Source organism: Hemiscyllium ocellatum, chromosome 5 (assembly GCF_020745735.1).
Source record: "Hemiscyllium ocellatum isolate sHemOce1 chromosome 5, sHemOce1.pat.X.cur, whole genome shotgun sequence".
In the NCBI taxonomy this organism is placed as follows: Eukaryota; Metazoa; Chordata; class Chondrichthyes; order Orectolobiformes; family Hemiscylliidae; genus Hemiscyllium; species Hemiscyllium ocellatum.
In genome coordinates, this window is record NC_083405.1 from 22197613 (window position 1) to 22222477 (window position 24865).

Here is a 24865-nt window from a genome sequence, read left to right on the forward strand (position 1 = left end):
AGATGACTGATGGTGGTTTAACCTGACAGTTACCACGCCTCAGGCGAGAGGAGTGATTGAGAGGGAAAGTCCTGTATGTTAACCTCAGCTCAAGTGGGAATTGAACCCATGCTACTGGCATAACTCTGAATCAGAAACCAGCCAACCAAGCTAAACCAGCTCCCTTACTGAGGAATATTATCACTGTATGGAAACGCATGCTGTGGTTACATGCAAAGGAGGTAGTGAACACCTGTTAAACCTTTGCATGTGCAAAGACAGAGCTGATGCTTGCTTTGAGTACGGAGTCTGGAAGCATACAGAGGAACTCTAATCTGTGGGCAAAAGATTTCCTGCCGTCATTTTAGACTGTCAAATGCCCGTTTTTACACTTGTAAACTGAATACAAGCTCCGATTTCAAAGCCATGTCTTTTGACTCACATGAGAAATGTTGCAAGAATATTCATTAAATAACAGTTCAGTAAGAGCCTAATCTTGAAAATTGCCTGTAGTTCAATTATTGATCGGTAGAACAAAATCTATGACTAAATACATTAATGCAATTATTTAGCCAGTTTTCCATTCTTCTTCCATTTTTTTGTAATCCAGTGGTGTCGCCGTGGGCAATGTGTGAAACATGGAGATTCAGGGCCAAAGCCTATAAATGGTCGTTGGTCAAGCTGGTCAATGTGGTCACCTTGTTCGAGGACCTGTGGAGGAGGCGTAACAAACCGAGAACGTCAGTGTACAAACCCAAGGTAAAACAGCACTGTATATATGGGCAATGTTCCTTATTAGTGGCATCTTGACAACTCTGTGGTCTGAAAATCCCAACTGGGTTCCCCAGATTCTCACCACAAGCTCAGTAGCAACCTCTGTAAATCCGATTTGAATGGCTGAAGGTGGAGTTATGGTAGTTAGTTGGGAGAACCCAATAGTGCAGTTTTGTAAAGATTACTGAGAAGTGAAACATTGTAGCTTGAAACAGAACCCTACTTCCAGTTACTCGCTGTCATTCGCTTACGCAAACTATTTTCAGGTTTTCAATGTATTATTCAACAATGTAATATAGGTCTTAAACTCTGGCAGGATGACGAGATCAGCAAGCATTTAAAATGTCTTGGCAAGTTAAAAGGATGCCAGAAGAATAGTTGCCCTAGCACCTAACATGTTATTGCCCTAATTTTTTTCAGAAGTTGCAATCGAAAAGTCTTCTCTCATTTTCGGAAAGTTATTGATGTTTAATCTGTATGGACTTGATATTTGGGTGTGATCAAAAATGCTTCAAACAAACTGAGGAATTCAGATGCTTGACACAAAGATGAAATCTTAAAACCTAATACCTAAAACTTTTATAAACTTAAGTCTGAACGCATCAGTTAAAATCTGCAGCGTAACCTAAACCAGTCTATGGAATGTTAAGTTAAATACTCCTCAGAACGCTCAGTGGCTTTGCTGTTTACCTAGTGTAATCTAATCTCTGTGTGTGTTCAGTAATATCCAAAAAAGATTATTGCAATAATTAATGCAGATGTTACTAATGTTTTGTTAGAAAGAGAACCAGTAAATTACAAAGTACTTTCATACGCTATACATTTGCAGTAATATGGATTGAAACTCTCACATCTCCTGACATGTAATTGAAGTAGAGAATGTCTTTTGTTACCATGAGGAGAGGGGGTGGTCATGGCTCCCCTCACTATTTAAATCCCTCTCAGTCAATCACAAAAAATGTTTCCTTCTTTTAGCGCATAACTATCATGCTTTTATTAAACTTAATTAACCAGTTCAAAAATGGGGAGCCAATTCTAAGATTTCTTAAGTGAAGGAGAGTGGATTTATTACCTATTATTCCCAAAACTAAATGTAACAACAAACACACAAATAAATACAAGCAACAAAAAGTAGTAGAGGAGTACAATTGTCTGGTACAGGCATGAAGAGAAAGCAAAACCATATATAGATCTGAAGATCTATTAGGCTGTGGGAATGAGAAGACTGTCCTATTGTTTCTTTAGCTGTTCTTCTATTGCTTTGTGATGAAATTTGTCGATCTTCAGTTCCATGTGTTAATTTTTTCAAGTTGTGTTTCCATTAGTTCCATGACTGAGAAAGCAAGACAGGGAAGAGTTTCCGGTATCCATGTTGTTATCAGTCCGTGGTGCTTTCTCTCTCCTTTTTGGTGCTGTCGATATACCCATTCCTTGTCAAATTCTGGTGTCTGTGTCATTGTTTCATTTCAAGCTGGTTGCTACAGAAGGTCTTTCATCACAGTAATCATGCAACAGTGACTGTGACAAGAGATACCAGTTTGTTGACACCTCATTGAGTTTCCGTGCCTCTTGATTTAAAGTGGCAATTCTGAGGCAGACAACTTGGTATATTCCCTGTAGGTTGCGTGGGTTGTCAGGTGACTATGTTTAGTGCGCAAAGTTCTCTGATATTAAGGATTTCACAAGGAATGTCACACTTCTTTAAATTTTCTCTTTTGTTTGACATATCTTGGAAGTTGAGAATTAGACCTAAAAGATAGTGGCTTGCCATGATTACAGAGCTAGGTTTGTTCACAGGCAGGCTTTCAGAAGTACATTCCTGTAGGTCAAGATTTGAGTAAGCAAGTTTAACCAGGGTCACTGCTGAGGCTGTATTCACAGCTGATATATTGTGAGATCGGCAATTGAAGCTTTGGAGGAGTGGCAATGCTCCTTTTTTCTTCAGAAGAACAGAGCTCCACATTTCTGACCAAAGTATCTAAACCCACAGTCCTTCTTCATAGCACAGGATCATTAGGAGAAGCCAAGCATTTTCTGCATCTTTGGTAAGTCTTTATTTACTAATGCAGTGTTAAGCTTTAAGACCTTTAGACACTTTTCAATGTGTTTGTGAGTGAGTGTGTGAAGTAAGTGAATACGATGACTGAGTGATAATAATGATTTGGAGATGCCAGTGTTGGACTGGGGTGTACAAAGTTAAAAATCACACAACACCAAGTTATAGTCCAACAGGTTTAATTGGCGCTGGTGTGCTTCCAATTAAACCTGTTGGACTATAACCTGGTGTTATGTGATTTTTAACTGAGTGATAATATGCCAGCTTGATATGGTGATAGGATTGTACAGTGGGTCAGTGGAAATCATGGAGGGGAGTTGAAGGATTAGGAGTGGTTGGCTGAGGGGTCAGTTGTAGAGTTACTTGGCAGTTAGACATGGTATTAATCTAGGCAGAAGTGGGCACTGCAGATGCTGAAGGGTAGAGTGGTGCTGGAAAAGCACAGCAGATCAGGCAGCATCCAAGGAACAGGAAAATTGACATTTCAGGCAAAAGCCCATCGTGGCATTAATCTGTCTAACATTTCACGAGTAACTATCCTGGTCAGTGAAGAGCTGGCTAAGTCTCCAATTCTAGGTGAAAGTCACAGATCTTTCACATAGAATCATTACAGAATCCCTACAGCATGGAGGCAGGCCACTTGACCCATCAGCCTTGGAGTGCAGATTCAAAGTTACTTGAAAGTGGAGTCACACATACATAGGATAGTCAAGAAGGTGTTTGGTACACTTGCCTTTATTGGTCAGTGCATTGAGTAAAGGAGTTAGAGAGTCATATTATGGTTGTACAACACGTTGGTTAGGCCACTTGTGGAATGCTAGGCAAAAGTGAGGACTGCAGATGCTGGAAACCAGAGTTTAGATCAGAGTGGTGCTGCAAAAACATAGCAGATCAGGCAGCAACCGAGGAGCAGGAAAATCTTCATTTTGGGCAAAATCCCTTCATCAGAAATCTATTCCTGTTGAAGAGCTTATCCCAAAACATCGATTTTTCTTGCTCCTTGGATGCTGCTTGACCTGCTGTGCTTTTCCAGCACCACTTGTGGAATACTGCATTCATTTCTGGTCTCCCTGCTATAGGAAGGACGCTGTTAAACTTGGAAGGGTGCAGAAAAGATTTACAAGGATGTTGCCAGGGTTGAAGAGCTTGAGCTATAGGGAGAGGCTGAATAGGTTAGCGCTGTTTTCCCTGGAGCACTGAGGGGTGACCTTATGGAGGTTTATAAAATCATGAGGGACCAGGATAGGGTGAATAGCCAAGGTCTTTTTTCCCCAGAGTAAGGGAGTCCAAAACTACAGATTACAGATTTAAGGTGAGAGGGGAAAGATTTAAAAGGGACCTAAGGGATACTTTTTCATGGAGAGGATAGTGCCAATATGGAATGAGCTGTCAGAGGAAGTGGTGGAGACTGGTACAATTGCAAAATTTAAAAAGCATCTGGATGAATATATGAATCGGAAGGAAATACAGGGATATGGGCTAAATGCTGGCAAATTGGACTATATTAATTTAGTCTATCTGGACAGGTTGGACTGAAGAATCTGTTTTAATGCTGTACAAGTCTATGACTGTGAGTCCACATTGACCCTCCAAAGAGCATCCCACCCAGATCCATCCTCATACCCTATGCCTGTAATCCCACATTTTCCAAGGCTAATTCACCTGGCCTGCACATTCCTGGACGCTATGGAGAGTTTAGCATGGCCAATCCATCTAACCTGCACATCTTTGGACTGTGGGAAGGAAGTGGAGCACCCAGAGGAAACCGACGCAGACGTGGGAGAACGTGCAAACTCCACATAGGCGATCGCCCAAGGGTGGAATTGAACCCGGATCCCTGGCACTGTGAGGCTGTAGTGCTAACCACTGAGCCACCATGCCACCCACAGTGAAGGTCACGTAGGAACTCTGAGTCTCAACTCATGCCAGTGCTCTCTGACCAATTAGAGAGCAGAAGACCAAGACCAATGTTTTAAAATCCATGAGAGAACTTGTGTAGTCTTTCCAAATTTATGCAGAAATTTGCTGAATCTCAGCATTGTGTAGGTCAGCATGAAGCTAAGTGACAGGTTCGAAGTAAAACATGGAGGTGACCTTTAAACAGTATTTTCCCTGTCTTTACTGCAGTCATGCACACTGCAGCCCCAAGTCCAACACCACATGTAACTGCAGCTAACACCAACACTCAAGAGGAGTGTGATGTGGCTGCGAAACCTTCCCACTAATATCTGTCCAGCAAACATAACAACATGGCACAGGTTATAAATTACACGTCAGACCTCTGGTGGAATTCTTTGGCATCTTTTCTTCTGCCATGTAAAATATTTGACAGGATAAACTGGTTTTGTCAAGTTCAGTACTGTATCTCCTTTGATTCAGGTATTTATAGAAACAGTGAAACATAGTAAATAGGAATAGGAGTAGTCCACTTGGCCCTTCGAGCCTGCTCCACCAGTCAATATGATCGTGGCTGATTATCCTACTTGGTACCGTGTTCCTACTTTCATCCATATCCTTTAATCCCTTTAGACCTAAGCTGCATCTGTGTCCTTCTTGAAAATGTTCAATGTTTTAGACTTAACTGCTTTTTGTGGCAGTGAATTCCAAAGACTCGCCACTCTTTAGGCAAAGTGATTTCTTCTCATCTCCATCCTAAATGGCCTCCCTCCACATCTTTAGACAGAGACCCCTGCTTCTGGACTCCCTGGTCATCAGGAGCATCTTTCCCACTTTTAATCTGTCTAGTCCTGTTAGAATTTTATAGTTTATACATCTAAACTCCAGTGTATATAATCGTAACCAATTCAGTGTCTGTCTCTTCATACATCTGTCCCATCCATCTTCATACGTTTGGTAAAACTTTTGATAGAATGTAAACTAATGGCATTATGGCACTGCCCAAAGCAGTTGCCAGGGTGAAGGTGTTGTTGATTCACCTGAAGTCAGCAGGTTTAAATTTCAACAACTGAAGGAGTACCTCCCCTTTAAGATGAGAGAACAGGTAAAGCTTTCAGGGGCTCCACCATTCCTGTGTACTTATCCACTCTTTCGATGAATTGAGTGCTTTGAATTGTCTTATCTGTAAGGCTTGGATTTGGAACATGCTTTTACTATGAGAAATATGTCAAATCTCACTTGGAATCAAACTCCTCCTTGCTATGAACTTGTTATATGCCATTTGAAGTTTGGGGACTCGTTATGTTTACGCAGTTATGTGTGTCACAGTTGTAAACTATTCGGTCTATTTGATGTAGAAGCTGGAATTTAAAGGTTACTTTAAATGTAATAGACAAAGAAATGTCTGCAGCCACTATAAGTTAAGGATAATCTCAAAATGGAAAGCCCTGGGCTTGGCAGGGTGATCATGATACAAAGTATTATTTCAACAAGCTAGGGTTATAGCGTTACTCTTGAGCAGTGAAAATGCAATTTTGAAGATTTTTTAAAAATACTTTAAATATAACGATACAGAATTGACAACACTACAAAACAGATAGTTTGGCCCAATGGATCTATGCCTAATTATTTTAACTCTGTTAGTGTGTCGTTCTATTTGATTCTCTTTAACACCTGTGTAGCCTCTCCCTGACTGAAATATAAAACAAGAATTTTTGTGCAGCACTTCGTTGTTGAGTGGGTTGTATTTCTGAGTGGATTACAGCTCTCATTGGATATATTGACCAAAGGAACTAAACTGAAGACTATCCACCGTAAGGTGTATAACCCTCAAAAGCCCTTGAGCGAACATTATGACCAGTGTTTTTGATCAATAAAAGGTGACTCATTTACAAGCAAATCAAATGGTTAAGGTCTGATCTTAGCTCAAGAATGCAGGAATTCTATAGAGGTTTGGATAGGAGATGATGGAACTTCAATGAATTTACAAACAATTAATGGAGAGCATTGCCTTTTGTCCTGGGGCCCCTCTAAACTATTTTGACATGTTTCCGTTCTGACAATAAAAGTCCTTTTTTAAGCTGAGGATTAAAAGTCGAATTGTAATTAGTAGCCGAGCTGTAGGTTCACCAAAAATTGGTTCCAATTAATCTTGTTCTTTGCTTGTATTCTTAACTTAATAGGCCTTTCGAATAATATTTAATATTATGCATTTAATGTGCAACTCTTCTGAACAGTATGAGATAGTCTTTCAAATTTTTCATTCTTAAAAAACTAAAAATTTTTTTTTTATTTTGACAACAAAGAACACAATGCTAATTCCTTCAGTTTTTCATGAGTTGAGTTAGTTCCAGAGAAATTTGTTAGCCGCACTCAAAGATAGCTGGTCAATCTAGACATTCCTAGAGCAATAATCATTTAACATCCCTCAAGAGGCATAAGAGCTACTAATAGAGAGGTGACAGTGTTCTGGAGCATTGGAAACTGTAAGGAATTCAGTGCACCCTGATTCATTGATGTGGCCTTGTTAAAGATTGAAATGCTGATCAAATTTAGATCTGTTGTCAATGCTTAATTTGTGGATCCATGTCATTAGAAAGAAAAATATTTGCTTTGTGTGATTAGCAAGATCAGTACTTGTTTACAAAAGTAATTATTAATGTAAATGTCTATTGCTAAAGGCATTGCATTCTTGATGGAGAAGAAGCATTTCAGAGGTGGGGTGCAAAGTTCCTGGAAGGTTCAGAATGCTCCATTCAGTGTGTCAACACCTTGGCTTCCACTCCCAGAAGTCACTACAACTCAGACATTGGAGATTCTGTTTTATTTATCCATCAGTGGGACTTGGGCATCGCTGGCTGGCCAGCATTTATTGCTCATCAGTAGTTTCCTTTGAGAAAGTGGTGATGAGCCTGATAAAGGGCTTTTGCCCGCAACATCGATTTCACTGCACTTTAGATGTTGCCTGAACTGCTGTGCTCTTCCAGCACCACTACCTGGAATCCAGAATCCATAGCTTCTTGAACTGTTGTAGCCCACTGTTGACCTACAATGCCCTTCGGGAGAGAATTCCAGGCCCACAGAGCAGAAACGAAAATTTAGAGAGACTGTTGTCAAAGAGTACATCAACATTTTTCACCTATTTAAGATACCCAATCCTAGCATTTTGTCAGCATTCTGCCAACAAATCATGCAGTCTGCATTGGCTACATTGCTTAATTAACTGTTACCTGCTTAAAATTCGCTGTCTTTTCAAATCGCTCTATAGTGTTGTCTTTCCCTATCTCGGTAACCACATCCAATCCTACAACTTTCCAAGATCTCTTGAGGCATTTAAATAACATCATTGACCTTTTAACAGGCTCCAAAACACGTTTGACATTAAGTGTTTGATGGATGAGGGTAATTAGGCCAGCTGTATCTTTAGTGTAAGGAAAACAATTAAGATGTTGAATTTGACTGACCAGTTGTTAATCATTATGAAATGAAAATCATCCAAGTGGAACCAGGTCAAGTGTATCCCCTACCATATGGAAAGTTGAGGTGTTCCAAACGGGGAATTGAAATCATAGTAACGTTTGACTTATTTAGAGCAGCACTGAATAGCAAGACTAAATGTTATTTTGGATAAGAATCAATAGAATTGTGTATGATGTTGGCACCAGCAATTTGGTGTTTTTTTTTCACATAGGCATGTAGTCATGTATCTGTGCTGGCAACTGAAGAGGGAGCATTTATGTCCTCTGGCAGTTTCGCTTATTTCAATGAGGGCTGGCAAACTGAACCAATCTCGGAGATGCCCCATGCCAGAAATATTTCTCTAGTTCAAATATGCAGTTGTGGCCAGTCAGTAATGTGGTGTTTCAGGGCCAGGCAATTTCTGAGAAGCTTTCAGACTCTCCTACAATAATGAGTCCTATTGAAACCGGTAGAACCAAAAAAAAATATTTGGACAAATTCTCATAACTGATACCAAGCAGGGCTACACAGAGAGGAATATTTTAAATCTTAGTTCTCAGCAAAACTACAGGTCCAGCATTATTTCAGGATTGGAATATATGTGTATGTGTTCTTATACATATTCCAGATGGAGGTGAGGAGATTACTTTATACAAAAACTTTGCCATGTGGATTTTCCTTTTCCTTTAAGTTGTAATCAGAGAGGAAATGCAGTTCCGTTCAGGTACACACCTAAGAGTTAATTGTTTTCACTTCCCTGCTGACTGGATAACAGCTCAAGTATTGGATGAGTGTAATTCTCACAGCATCTATAACATGAAGTTTTGTCCCAGCACAACTTAACAAGTCAAGAAAACTCATTTTGAGAGCCAGATGAAAAAATTCTTTAAACTAATTGGACTGAAACTCAGTATCCTAAGATGATCCCTGAAATTTCTATGAAGTTCACTCTCTCTGGAAGACCACTATTTCTATAAGGTATGATCAATTTTTCCTGAATCTCTCCTAGTTACTTTCCTGTAGAAATCTAATTAGTTTATAAAAATCATAAAGCTGCGATTCTTACTAAAACCAAAAATTGTTGACATGCTGACATGCAGTCAGTGATGTTAATTGGACTTCTATTTCCGTCATTATGTAGATTGCAAATATATGTTTCACAACTTGCTTCAAATGTCAACTGGTACTCAGTTAGTGGTTATCCAATCCAGGTAAGTGTAAGGTGATGCACTTGGGCAGGCCAAACAAAGGAAGAGAATACTTGATGGACAACAGGAACCTGTGGTATAGCAAGACCAGAGGGACCATGATATGCGTGTCCCTTAAAGTAGACAGGGGGATAAAGTGATTAAGAGGACATATGGACAATTGCCTTTATTAGCCGAGTTTAAGAGCAGATAGGTCATGCTGGAACTGTAAATAAAGTTGCCATAGTCCCAGAGAACTGCAGGAAAAAGACGATTGCTTGTGATTTAACCTGAGGTTCGCCACGCTAGAGAATGTTTCAGAGGTGTGCATAAAGTGCAAATATTCTAACCTGTATCCCAAACTTATTTATTGAAATAAATTCCAGCTAATTTGCATTTCTGATGGTTTCATCAAGTTTGTGGAGTTCAACATTAATGGATGTGAATAACAAAATTGGCACAAAAGTATTACAAAGGCAACTCAAATGTAAAACTTGAAAAATTCTCGGATTAATTAGCTGCTGAATTGGCTGGATGAATTCTGTCATTTCACTGTTGCAAGCTTTCCATTAAAATTAATGGCATGTCATTTAATGGCTAGGTTTGCATTCTAAATGTAATAATAAGACCATAAGACGTAGAAGCAGAAGTAGACCATTCAGCTCCTCAGGACTTCTCTGTCAATGAATTACCACCCGATAATTCTCAATCTTGTTGCTGCCAGTTAAAACTTTAGACTCCACAGGTGTGTTGCACCGTTCCTGGTTCAAGAGATGGGCTTCACTGCGGGTCCTTAAATTGCATCCTTAATACAATCGTTAGAATGTGAATTGACAACCCTAAGGATATTTGAGGTTTGGGGGAGGGGCCAGCGGAAATGAACTGGAGTTGACGATGGGGGTGTGAGTGGGTTTGGTTGGGTAGAGATAGCATGACAGGGAAGGATTAGTGATCACAAAAGCAGAGGGGTGTCTTATTTTGAGATATCACTGCTACCAGCATGTGGTATTCTGGTTGCATATTTAGCAGCCATCTTCCTCCTCCTGTGCTGAATCCAGGCCCCATATTATAATCAGTGTTAGAAGATAAAGTACTTTATGAGCTGAAACTGAAGAGGTACTTGTCTTGATAACAACTTATTTTTAATTGCATTATAGCAATAGGCAAGTTTACATTGTACCAGGCAAAATTCTAAGCATTCTCAAGAACTGTATAGGATACATCAGCTTCCTTTGTGTACTCAGGTAAAACTGAACTGTCTTCATGCAAAGTTTGTGTAACATCATCTGATTTGGTGGAGTTCAATTTAACGGAAGCATTAACTCCTTCCAAGCCATTACCATAGTGTGGGTGGTGTTTGCTGGTTTGACGAGGTTACTTGGTTGATCCCAGTGGAAATACTCCTGCTGTTCCTGGCTCACAAGTTGCTTCCCTGATGGATCTAGCCCTTCATAACTTCTGCTAGCCTGGTTTCCCCAAGGTTTGAGAAACTTGAGTTTAAAAATAGAAACCTTCTTAAAGTTGAGCCATGCAGACTCCTTTAATGATTTGACAGCTGACCCACCTCCTGAAAGCTGGTTGGTCATCTCCCTCTACCTCATCACATCTCCACTAAACCTGGAACTGCATGGTCTCATGACAGCTTGAGTTTGGATTTGACATTTCTGCTTCTCATCTGGGCTGAACCACCTATTTTTGAGGGGTAAAGTTACCCCTGGGTATCAATTTGTAGATCCAGGGAAGCTGTATGACTCAGGAACAGCTCATGGTGCCACTGTCTAAAGACTTATTTGCATACGCCTTGTCTCCCAATTTTGGTGTTTCTGAAAGCCTTTTAATTATTGCCTCTTCTCGTTCTTCACACCAAAGTTAATCACTTCACATTGTTTTAATTTCCGTCTGGTGTATGTTTGTCCACTTCTGTCTCTATCATCCTGGAATCTATTGCGAACCTCTTCATTCTTTACTACAATGACATTATTTGGTATCAAAAGAGAAGCGTACCAATGCACCGAATTGATTCACTGCATGTAATCATAAAAGGATGAAATTTGTTAACTCTGATGGCAAACCTAAGAAAGAGAGGGGCTTTGCTGCATGGAGCTTGATGAGTTCACATTGAGGAATGCTGTTAACTGCAGGACAACTACACATTGGTGTTACTGGTTAGCAGGAGGGGACAGCAGCAAAGTTTAGTCCTACCACTGTTAATGGACAATGTAGATGATTTGATTTGACTTATTAATGTCACATGTACCTAGATAGTAAAACGTTTCATTTTGTATGCAGTACAGGCGTATCATACTGTTCAAAGTGCAGAGGCTAATAGAACAGAGCGAAGAATATAATGTTATGGCTGTAGAGAAGATGCATGGAGAGCATGATCAACGTTAAATTTAAAATTTGTAAGGTCTATTCAGAAGTCTAATAACAGCAAGGAAGAAGTTGTCCTTGAATTTATTCGTACGTGTGTACAAACGTTTATATCTTCTGCCAGACGGAAGAGAGTGGAAGAGAGTATAACTGGGATGGGACAGGTCTTTGATTATGTTGGTTACTTTCCCAGGACATTGGGAAGCATAGATGGAGTCAGTGGATGAAAGGCTGGTTTGCACGATGAACTGGGCAGTGTTCACAACTCTCTGCAGTTTCTTGCAGTGTTGGGAAAATCAGTTGCCAAACCATCCTGTGATGCATCCAGGTAGGATGCTTTCTATGGTGCATCTATAAAAGTTGGTAAAAGTCCTTGTGGGCATGCTGAATTGTGTTTCCCTTTTTAAGGAGCAAAGGGAGGGGAGGATATTGGAGAGAACGAAGGTTAGAGATTAATTTCTGATAAAGAAAGCAGCTGTAGTCTGTGGGAAAGAAAAACCCCGACTTTTTAAAGAAAATCACACATTGTTCTTAAAGTTGCATGGGGAAATAATTTTTCTTCAATTGCTAGAACGTACAGCCAAGAGTAGGCTTATTGACCATCTACCATTCAATAAGACTGTGATTGGTCTGGCTATATTCTCACTTCCACTTTTCTGTCTACACCTTAAAGCCTTGCCTCGTTTGTCAATCAAAAATGCATCTAACTCTGGCTTCAGTAAATTTGAAGACCCAGCATCCTGAGGAAAAACGTTCCACATTCCAACGTATTTTTTTTTCATCGACCTGTTCAGCGATGTTCTTACATAGCTATGTTATAGGTGGAACTTGAACCTGGCTCTCCCAGTCCAAGGTCGGGATATTACCACAGCACCACAGGAGAACCCTCCACACGCCAACAAGCCTCTGAAGCATTTGCCTCATACGAATCTTGTCCAGCCATTTGTGGAATCAGTTGCTTGTCATAGGTTATGGATTTGAAGCTATGCAAGTCCAGTTGCAAAGCAAAGACACTGTGTGTGGTAAATGGATAGACAGGCCCAGCTTGTGTATTATTGTTCACCATGGCTTGTATCAGTGCCTGAGAAGGAATCTACCTGTCCAAAACTGAGTAATTAATTACTCTTAGAAGCATACACAGGCATGTTTTGAAACAATACTGCTTCACGGGCAGGAGCACATTTCTACAGTGAGATGTAAAATAATATTCCAAAGCCTTTTGACTGGTTGGATATTTTACAAAAATGTCAGTTAAGGAATATAACACACTAATTAAAACACTAATTTAAGGCTATTGGTTTCCTTCCTTTTGATCCTGGACTTTCACTTCCAGTGTCTTAAATTAGACAGGCTGAAATTAATTAAAGCATGTCAACATCTCATAAATCAATTGCTGTCTTAAAAAATAAATCTGAATCTACTGGTTTGAAATGTTATTTTCTTCTAGTCCTGACTTCAGTTTTAAAAAACACTTTCTGTGGTACCTGCTATTAGGTCTGCATGTTCCTGCCAAATCCTGAAGAGCCAGTGCCTGTTTGCTGTTGGAAGGATTTCAGCACCATCTAGGCATAGGTTGTGAACACATAAAATTGATTATTATCGCTGTTAATTCTGCCTGGAAAGTAAATGCAATGTAGACCAATTTATAACTAATTTCATTCAGTATTAGAGTCATAGAGTCATAGAAATGTACAGCATGGAAACAGACCCTTCGGTCCAACCTGCCCATGCCGACCAGATATCCCAACCCAGTCTAGTCCCACCTACCAGTACCTGGCCCATATCCCTGCACATCCTTCCTATTCATATACCCATCCAAATGCATCTTAACTGTTGCGATTGTACCAGCCTCCACCACTACCTCTGGCAGCTCATTCCATACCCTCTGTGTGAAAAAACTTGCCCCTTAGGTTTATTTTATGTCGTTCCCCTCTCACCCTAAACCAATGCCCTCTAGTTCTGGACTCCCCACCCCAGGGAAAAGACTTTGCCTATTTACCCTATCCATGTCCCTCATAAGTTTGTAAACCTCTATAAGGTTCACCCCTCAGCCTCTGATGCTCCAGAGAAAGCAGCCCCAGCCTATTCAACCTCTCCCTGTAGCTCAAATCCTCCAACCCTGGCAAAATCCTTGTAAATCTTTTCTGAACCCTTTCAAGTTTCACAACACCTTTCCGATAGGAAGGAGACCAGAATTGCATGCAATATTCCAACAGTGGCCTAACCAATATCCTGTACAGCCGCAACATGACCTCCCAACTCCCGTACTCAATACTCTGACCAACAAAGGAAAGCATACCAAACGCCTTCTTCACTATCCTATCTACCTGCAACTCCACTTTCAAACAGCTATGAACCTGCACTCCAAGTCTCTTTGTTCAGCAACACTCCCTAGGACCTTACCATTAAATGTATAAGTCCTGCAAAGATTTCCTTTCCCAAAATGCAGCACCTTGCATTTATCTGAATTAAACTCCATCTGCCACTTCTCAGCCCATTGGCCCATCTGGTCCAGATCCTGCTGTAATCTGAGGTAACCCTCTTCGCTGTCCACTACACCTCCAATTTTGGTGTCATCTGCAAACTTACTAACTGTACCTCATATGATCGCATCCAAATCAACATTGTCTCATTACTAACCAGTGGATTTCATTGACATAGTTATATTGTCACTGGATTAGTAATTCAGAACTTGCTGGCTAATGTGTTGAAACGTGAGTTAAAATCCCTCTGTAACAGCTAGTAAAATTTGAATTCAGTAAGATCTGGAATGAATTAAAATCTATCCTATCAGAGACCATGTCAGTTGTCATAAAAATTGATCTTGTTCATGAAGGTCACCTGGGAAGGAAATCAGCTGTCCTTACCTGGTATGGCCAACAAGTGACTGTAACCCCATAGCTATGTGGTTAACTCTTAACTGTTTCCTGAAATGGAATGGTCTAGCAACTTAGTGGGCTAGCACTCAGTTGCATCAATTCATGACAAAGTCTACAGGAAATTAAATCAGACAAATCAACTGGCAGCAGAAATAACAACAGCAAACACAGCTCTGTCAACCATACAAAGTCTTCCTTATCAATGTCTGAGGCCTTATGCCAAAAATAGGAGAGCTATCCCGCAGACTGGTTGAGCTTTAGCCTGACATCATCACACTCATGGAACCGTGCTTTACAGACACCGCCATCCCTGTTCCTCGGTATATCTAGTACCCATCAGCAGGACAGACCCACCAGAGGTGGTATCATAGAGATATGCAGGCAGGAGTAAGTTGCTGGGAGCCCTCAGCATTGACTCCAAGTCCATTCTCCCCTTAATTCTTTTTCCGCTGCATGGTGCTCCAAAGTCCATGCTTGGCTTCCTCATAGAGAAGTCAATGTGTCAGCAAGCCAGCCAGTATATTTGGGATCTCCAAGCAGCTGTACAGCTTACAGAGCATGTCGATCCAGACCCCATGAAATAACATGGTATCAGGTCAAACATTGGCACTCCAAGTGATTGTCACCTATCCTGTGCCCCCTTCCCCTGTTCTGTTTTGTTGAGCACCATTTAGAGGAAGGACTGAGGGTGACAGTGGCACAGCATGTACTCTGAGAGCTCACAATATCTATTACCGGGGTGGCTCAGCAGCTCTACAAGTGATCAAGATGGCAAAGGTCAAAAGGACGGAGTGCCTAGACTGGGTCAATGACAGCTGGGGAGGGAACCAGCACGAGGGCAAATTCCATTTGGCCTTTTCCTCACCAATATGTTTGCCATGGATATGTTCATCCTGGATAATTCTATAGAAGTGATCACCACACAGTCCCCTGTGGAATCTTAACTTTACATTGATGAAACTCTCCATTGTGGTATGTGCATCATCACAGTGCTAAATGGGACAAACTTAGAACAGATTTAGCAACTTAGACTGGCCATCCTTTGCATTGACAGCAGCAGAATTATATTTAACCACAGTGTGTAACCTCATAGCCCAGCATCTTCCCCACTTTAGCATTACCATCAAGTCAGGAGATTTGCCAAGTTCAGCAAAGGACAAGGCATATATAAAAATGAGGTACCAGTCTTGTGAAGCTATAACGCAAGACTACTTACAGGTCAGAAAATGGAAGCATAATACAATGGATCAGACTAAACAATCCCACAATCAATGGATTCAATATAAGGTCTGCAGTCCTCCCACATCCAGTCATAAATGGTGATAGACAATTAAACAAGAGGTTGAACACCTCAAATATCCCCATTCTCTATGATAAGGGAGCTTATCACATCAGTGTTTTTAAAAAAAGGTATTTTCATCATCGTCAATCAGAAGTACTGAGTGGATGATCCATCTCAGCCTCCCTCTGAAGTTCTCAGCATCACAGCATTCTACCAATTCAATTCACTCCACATGATAACAAAGGTCGACAGTGTGATGCTGGGAGAGCACAGCTGGTCAGGCAGCATACGAGGAGCAGGAGACTCGACGTTTCGGGCATAAGCCTTTCCATCAGGAATCATTCCTGATGGGCTTATGCCCGAAACGTAGATTCACCCACTCCTCAGATGTTGCCTGACCAGCTGTGCTTTTCCAGCAACACACTCTCAACTCTGATCTCCAGTACCTGTAGTCCTCACTTTCTCAATGTTACATCAAGAAATGGGTGAAGCCATTCATGTGGCAAAGACTGTTGCCCTTGACAGTTCTGAAGACATGCGCTTCAGAATTTGCTGCATCCCTCAGGCAAGCTGTTCCAGTACAGCTGCAACACTGGCATTTATTCAACAATGAGAATAACTACCCACTTTTGTCATGTCCATAAGAAGTAGGACATATCCAACTTGGCCAATTACCACCCTACCAGTGTACTCTCCATCATCACAGTGATGGAAGGAATGGTTGTAATGCTATCAGATGCACTTGCCAAGGAATAACCTTCTCACTGCGATTTTGCATTGGTAGGAACGTGGACAGAAGCAGCTGAAATCTAGAGGTGAGGTGAGCGTGATCATCTTTTACATCAATTCAACATTTGACTGAGTATGGCATCAAGAGCCCAAACAAAACTGAAGTCTGTAGGAAGATGGAGGAATACTCAAAACTTTGGGTTCATACCTAGCATAATGGAAGATGGTTATGGTTGGGGTCAATTATCTCTGCAGGAATTCTTTAGTCATGATGTGGAGGTGCCACGGTGGACTGGCATGTATAAAGTTAAAAATCACACGAGACCCAGGTTGTAGTCGATCAGGTTCATTTGGAAGCATCTTTAGAGTAGTGGCCTAGGCCCAATCATCTTCTGTGGCTTCTTCAATGTCCTTCCCTCTATCATAACCTCAGAAGTAGGGATGTTCGATGATTGCGCAATGTTCAATGTTATGACACTTTCAGATTCTGAGGCAGCCTGTTTCCTTATGCACCAAGATCTGGACAAATTGGACTGACAAGTGGCAAATGACATTCATGCCACACTGCCAGGCAATCTCTAATAAAACAAAATAGTCTAACCATCTCCCCATGACATTCAATGGCAATACAACCACTAAGTTCCCCCACTGTCAATTTCCTGGAGTTTATCATTGACCAGACATTAAATTGGACTCATCACACAGGTATAATGGCTACAGGAGCATGGTAGAGACTAGGAATTGTACAGCAAATAACTTAGCTCTTGTCTCCCTAAAGCTTGTTCACCATCTACAGAGCAGAAAAACTGGAGTTTAATGTAATACTCCACATTTGCCTGGATGGGTGTAATTCTAAAATCATCATCCAGGACAAGCAGCCTACTTGACTGACACCCTACCTACTACCAACAATATTCACACCCTCCACCAATGACATGGTCTGTACTATCCAAAAGAGACACTGCAATAACTCACCAAGGCTGCTCTGATGTCACCTGCAAAAACCCGCATCCTCTGCCACCTAGAAGAACAGTGGCAGCAGCTGCATGGGAACACTGCCAACTGAAAGGTCAAATGCTGTCCTGACTTGGAACTATATCACTGTTACCTCAATGTCACTAGGTTAGAATCCTAGAACGCCCTTCTAACAGTATTGTGGGCATACCTGCACCCTGATGACTGCAGTGCATCAACGAGACAGCTCAGTACTACCTTTTCCAGGGGAATTAGGGATGAGCAATAGGTTGTGGTTTAACCAGCAATGGGAGAAAGTGAGGACTGCAGATGCTGGAGATCAGAGCTGAAAATGTGTTGCTAGAAAAGCACAGCAAGTCAAGCAGCATCCAAGGAGTTGGAGAATCGACGTTTCGGGGATGAGCCCTTCTTCAGGAATGAGGAAAGTGTGCCAGGCAGGCTAAGAAAAAAGGTAGGGAGGAGGGACTTGGGGGAGGGGCGTTGGAAATGCCATAGGTGGAAGGAGGTTAAAGTGAGGGAGAGAAGGTGAGGGTGATAGGCCGGAGTGGGGCTGGGGGCGGAGAGGTCAGGAAGAAGATTGCAGGTTAGGAAGGTGGTGCTGAGTTCGAGGGTTGGGACTGAGACAAGGTGGGGGGAGGGGAAATGAGGAAACTGGAGAAATCTGAGTTCATCCCTTGTGGTTGGAGGGTTCCTTGGCGGAAGATGAGGGGCTCTTCCTCCAGCTGTCGTGTTGCTATGGTCTGGCGCTGGAGGAGTCCAAGGGCGTGCATGTCCTTGGTGGAGTGGGAGGGGGAGTTGAAGTGTTAAGCCACGGAGTGGTTGAGTTGGTTGGTCCAGGTGTCCCAGAGGTGTTCCCTGAAACGTTCCGCAAGTAGGCGGCCTGTCTCCCCAATATAGAGGAGGCCTCATTGTGTGCAGCGGATGCAGTAAATGATGTGTGTGGAGGTGCAGGTGAATTTGTGGCGGATATGGAAGGATCCCTTTGGGCCTTGGAGGGAAGTAAGGGGGGAGGTGTGGGCGCAAGTTTTGCATTTCTTGCGGTTGCAGGGGAAGGTGCCGGGAGTGGAGGTTGGGTTGGTGGCGGGGTGTGGACCTGACGAGGGAGTCATGGAGGGAGTGGTCTTTTCGGAACGCTGATAGGGGAGAGGAGGGAAATATATCCCTGGTGGTGGGGTCCGTTTGGAGGTGGCGGAAATGATGACAGATGATGTGATGTATATGGAGGTTAGTGAGGTGATAGGTGAAGACCAGTGGGGTTCTGTCCTGGTGGCGATTGGAGGGGCGGGGCTCAAGGCTGAGGAGCGGGAAGTGGAGGAGATGCGGTGGAGAGCATTGTCGATCACGTCAAGGGTGAAATTGCGGTCCTTGAAGAATGAAGCCATCTGGGTAGTTTGGTATTGGAACTGGTCCTCCTGGGAGCAGATGCGGCGGAGACGAAGGAATTGGGAATATGGGATGGTGTTTTTACAGGGGGCAGGATGGGTGGAGGTGTAGTCTAGATAGCTGTGGGAGTCAGTCGGTTTATAGTAAATGTCCATGTTGATTCGGTCGCCCGAGATAGAAACAGCTACCTAGACTACACCTCCACCCTGCTCCTATAAAAATGTCATCCCATATTCCCAATTCCTTCATCTCCGCCGCATCTACTCCCAGGAGGACCAGTTCCAATACCGAACAACCCAGATGGCCTCCTTCTTCAAAGACTGCACTTCCCCCCCCAGGCGTGATCGACGATGCCCTCCACCGCATCTCCTCCACTTCCTGCTCCTCCGCCCTTGAGCCCCGCCCCTCCAACCGCCACCAGGACAGAACACTACTGGTCCTCACCTACCATCTCACCAACCTCCATTTACATCGCATCATCCGTCGTCATTTCCACCACCTCCAAATGGATCCCACCACCAGGGATATATTTCCCTCCTCTCCCCTATCAGCATTCTGAAAAGATCACTCCCTCCACTACTCTCTCATCAGGTCCACACCCCCCACCAACCCAACCTCCACTCCCGGCACCTTCCCCTGCAACCGCAAGAAATGCAAAACTTGCGCTCACACCTGCCCCCTTACTTCCCTCCAAGGCCCCAAGGGATCCTTCCATACCCGCCACAAATTCACCTGCACCTCCACACACATCATTTACTGCATCCGCTGCACCCAATGTGGCCTCCTCTATATTGGGGAGACAGGCCGCCTACTTGCGGAACGTTTCAGAGAACACCTCTGGGACACCCGGACCAACCAACCCAACAGCCCCGTGGCTCAACACTTCAACTCCCCCTCCCACTCCACCAAGGACATGCACGTCCTTGGACTCCTCCATCGCCAGACCATAGCAACAGGACGAATGGAGGAAGAGCGCCTCATCTTCTGCCTAGGAACCCTCCAACCACAAGGGATGAACTCAGATTTCTCCAGTTTCCTCATTTCCCCTCCCCCCCACCTTGTCTCAGTCCCAACCCTCGAACTCAGCATCGCCCTCCTAACCTGCAATCTTCTTCCTGACCTCTCCGCCCCCACCCCCACTCCGGCCTATCACCCTCACCTTGACCTCCTTCCACCTATCGCATTTCTAACGCCCCTCCCCAAGTCCCTCCTCCCTACCTTTTATCTTAGCCTGCTTGGCACACTTTCCTCATTCCTGAAGAAGGGCTCATGCCCGAAACATCGATTCTCCTGCTCCTTGGATGCTGCCTGACCTGCTGCGCTTTTCCAGCAACGCATTTTCAGCAGTTCAACCAGCAATGTCCACATCCCATGAACATCAGTTTTAAGAAGTGAGTAATCTACTTTGCCTCTGTCTCCAATTTTAATCAAATTTAAATTTGTCATTTTAATGATAGATTCAGTACTGTTGTAATTTTACACAGTACGTGTCAGTAATAAAGTGCATTTTCAAGGTACTAATGAAATACTGAACGTGATATCCAGCATGCCATGACTCAAAGTTTCTGGAAGGCAGCTCAGAAAGCAGTCACCACACAAAGAAATAATAAAGCAGAGAAAAGGAATTTAGTGATCAGTTTGCTTCTAGCCGGATGTTTTATCCAATATTGGCAATACCTATGTTAGCTCATGTATTATGAGAAACTAAATATATACTATATGTATTGATAGTGTGGTATTTATGAATTCAACAGACATTTATTGCAGCTAACTATTGTACATAAACACTACATTCCTCAGACAACTAAGTTTTTGGGATAATATTAAGTTAATAGTTTACAACCGGTTACTGTCAGGGGGAGGAAAGAGAACCAACGGTCAGAGCAGGGATCCCCTGTGGTCGTTTCCCTCAGCAATAAGTACACCATTTTGGATACTGCTGGTGGGACAGCCTACCAGGATAAAGCCATAGTTGTCAGGTCCCTGGCACTGTGGCTCAGAAGGGAAGGGGGGAGAATAGAAAAGCACAAGTGGTAGGGGACTGAATAGTTAGACTTATTGACAGGAGATTTTGTGGTCAGGAACGGGACTCCAGGAAGGTGTGTTGCCTCCCCGGTGCCAGGGTCCAGGACGTCGCCGATCGGGTTTACAGGATTCTGAAGGGGGAGGGTGAGCAGCCAGTAATCGTGGTACATATTGGCACCAATGATATAGCCAGGGAAGGGATTGAGGATCTGAAAAGTGACTACAGAGAGCTAGGTTGGAAGCTGAAGAGCAGGACGAGTAGAGTAGTGATCTCAGGTTTGCTACCGATGCCACGCGATAGTGAGATGAGGAAGTCAGCGAATGCAGCTTAACACATGGCTGCAAGGCTGGTGCAGGAGGGAGGGCTTCAGTTACGTAGACCATTGGGATACCTTCTGGGGAAGGTGGGACCTGTACATGAAGGACAGGTTGCACCTGAACTGGAGGGACACTGATGTCCTGGGTGGAAGATTTGCTCATGTGATTCAGGAGAGTTTAAACTAGTTTGACAGGGGGGTGGGAATCAGAGCCACATGTCTGAGATGGGGTCAGTTGCAGATGGGACAGTGACAGGATGTATTGAATCTATCAGGAAGGTTTCTCACGCGATGAAGCAAAGGGATTGGTTAAAGTGTGTCTGCTTTAATGCAAGGAGTGTCTGAAATAAGAGTGACGAACTTAGAACACGGATCAGTACTTGGGGCTACGATGTTGTGGCCATAACGGAGACGTGGGTTTCACAGGGGCAGGAATGGTTGCTTGATGTTCCAGCGTTTAGAATGTTTACAAAGTACAGGGAGGATGGAAAAAGAGGAGAGGGTGTAGCATTGTTAATCACAGAGTACATCACAGATACAGAAATGAAGGTTGTTGAGGAAGGTTTGTCTACTGAGTCAGTATGGGTGGAAGTTAGGAACAGCAAGGGAACAGCCACCACATTGGGGGTTTTCTACAGACCATCTAACAGCAGTAGAGAGATTGAAGATCTCATAGGTGGGCAGATTCTGGAAAAATGCAGAAGTAGCAGGGTTGTTATTATGGGTGATTTCAACTTTCCCAATATAGACTGGAACCTTCTAAGTGCAGATGGTTTGGATGGAGCTGTTTTTGTCAGGTGTGTTCAGGAGGGTTTCCTTACTCAGTATGTAGACAGACCGACAAGGGAAGAGGCCATGTTGGATTTGGTGCTCTGCAACAGGCCAGGACAGGTGTCCGATCTCGCAGTGGGAGAGCAGTTTGGTGAAAGTGATCACAACTGCCTCACATTTAGCATAGCCTTGGAGAGAGAAAGGAGCAGTTACCGAGGGAAGGTATTTAATTGGGGAAAAGGAAATTACGACGCTATCAGACAGGAGTTGGGAAGTACAGACTGGGAGCAATTGTACCACAGAAAGGGCACAGCAGACATGTGGAGACTATTTAAGGAGCAGTTGTTGCGAGTGATGCACAAATTTGTTCCTCTGAGACAGGTGAGAAGAGGTAAGATTAGGGAACCTTGGATGACGAGAACAGAGGAACTTCTCATCAAAAGGAAGAAGGTGACTTACATAAGGTGGGGGAAGCAAGGATCTAGCACAGCTTTAGAGGATTGCAGGCTTACTAAAAAGGAGGTCAGAAATGGACTGAGGAGAGCCAGGAGGGGGGCACGATAAAGGCTTGGCAAGGATTAAGGAGAACTCAAAGGCATTTTACTCATACATGAGGAATAAGAGAATGATCAGGGAGAAGGTAGGGCTGATCAGGGATAGCAGAGGGAACTTGTGCGTGGAGTCTGAGCAGATAGGGGAAGTCCTAAATGAATTTTTTGCTTCGGCTTTCACCAAGGAAAGGGACCTTGTTGTGAATGAGAACTTTGAGGAGCTGGGATACAGTCTTGACCAGATCAAGATTGATGAAGTTGATGTGCTAGAAACTTTGGAAAACATTAAGATTGATATGTCCCCAGGGCCAGACCAGATTTATCCTAGGCTGCTCCAGGAAGCGGGAAAGGAGGTTGCTAAGCCATTGGCAAGGATATTTGCCTCCTCACTCTCCACAGGAGCCGTACTGGAGGATTGGAAGAAGGTGAATGTTGTTCCTTTTTTCAAGAAGGATAATAGGGAAATCCCTGGCAGTTACAGACCAGTCAGTCTAACATCTGTGGTCAGCAAAGTTTTGGAATGAATTCTGAGGGATAGGATTTATGACTATTTGGCAAAGCACAGTGTGATTAAAGGCAGTCAGCATGGCTTTGTGAGGGGCAGGTCATGTCTCAGAAATCTTATTGAGTTCTTAGAAGAGGTGACAAGACAGGTCGACGAAGGTCAAGCAATGGGATGTGGTGTATATGGACTTCAGCAAGGCATTTGGTAAGGTTCCCCATGGTAGGCTCATTCATAAAGTCAGGAAGTATGGGATACAGGGAGGCAAATATCCTTGCCAACGGCTTAGCAACCTCCTTTCCCGCTTCCCGGAGCAGCCTAGGATAAATCTGGTCTGGCCCTGGGGACATATCAATCTTAATATTTTCCAAAGTTTCTAGCACATCAACTTCATCAATCTTGATCTGGTCAAGACTGTATCCCAGCTCCTCAAAGTTCTCATTCACAACAAGGTCCCTTTCCTTGGTGAAAACCGAAGCAAAAAATTCAGAATTGGCTGGCTGATAGAAGGCAGAGAGTGGTTGTAAATGGAAAGTATTCTGCCTGGAGGTCAGTGTTGAGTGGGGTCCCGCAAGACTCTGTTCTTGGGCCTCTGCTCTTTGTAGTTTTTATAAATGACTTGGATAACGAGATTGAGGGGTGGGTTAGTAAATTTGCAGATGACACAAAGGTTGGAGGTGTCGCCGATAGTATAGAGGGCTACTGCAGGCTACAGTGCGACATAGACAGGATGCAGAGCTGGGCTGAGAAATGGCAGATGGAGTTCAACCTGGATAAATGCGAAGTGATTCATTTTGGAAGGTCGAACTCGAATGCTGAATATAGGATTAAAGACGGGATTCTTGGTAGTTTGGACGAACAGCGGGATCTGGGTGTGCAAGTACATAGATACAAGATATTGCTTGTTAAGAAATCATATGGTGTTTTGGCTTTCATTAACAGGGGGATCGAGTTTAAAAGCCGCGAGGTTTTGCTGCAGCTCTATAGGTCCCTGGTGAGACCACACTTGGAATATTGTGTCCAGTTCTGGTCGCCCTACTATAGGAAAGATACAGAGACTTTGGAGAGGGTGCAAAGAAAGTTTACCAGGATGCTGCCTGGACTGGAGGGCTTGCCTTATGAAGAAAGGTTGAATAGGCTCAGACTTTTCTCTCTGGAGAGAAGGAGGAAGAGAGGAGACCTGATCGAGGTGTACAAATAATGAGTGGAATAGACAGAGTCAACAGCCAGAGACTTTTCCCCAGGGTAGGATTGACTGGTATGAGGAATTTGAAGATATTAGGAGGAAGGTATAAAGGAGACGTCAGAGGTAGGTTCTTTACGCAGAGAGTTATGAATGCATGGAATGCGTTGCCAGCAGTGGTGGTGGAAGCAGAATCATTGGGGACATTTAAGTGACTGCTGGACATGTACATGGATAGCAGTGAGTTGAGGGGTGTGTAGGTTAAGTTACTATATTTTACACTAGGATTAAATCTCGGCACAACATGGTGGGCCAAAGGGCCTGTTCTGTGCTGTACTTTTCTATGTTCTACGTTCTAACAGATGAACATGCTTTCAGTAGGGTAGAGTCATGCTTCAAATGATCTGAGGTAAGATGGAGTATGTGATGCCCTTACGCCACATGCTGCGGTGCAGCATTGATATCGATATCTTAGAGATTTGCTTGCATGTTGTCTCGTAACGGTATACTGTCATACTGACCGTGAACATTGTTGGATAAAAGG

At 43.2% G+C, this 24865-nt stretch overlaps 1 protein-coding gene across 1 annotated transcript in view; it reads left to right on the plus strand.

Annotated features, from left to right (window-relative positions):
* Window positions 1-24865, plus strand: part of LOC132815921 (A disintegrin and metalloproteinase with thrombospondin motifs 16) — a 256517-nt gene that overhangs the window by 137848 nt on the left and 93804 nt on the right. The window contains exon 12 of the mRNA XM_060825296.1: window positions 590-738. Within this exon, the coding sequence (XP_060681279.1) occupies window positions 590-738 (149 nt within the window). The remainder of the gene's footprint in view (window positions 1-589; window positions 739-24865) is intronic.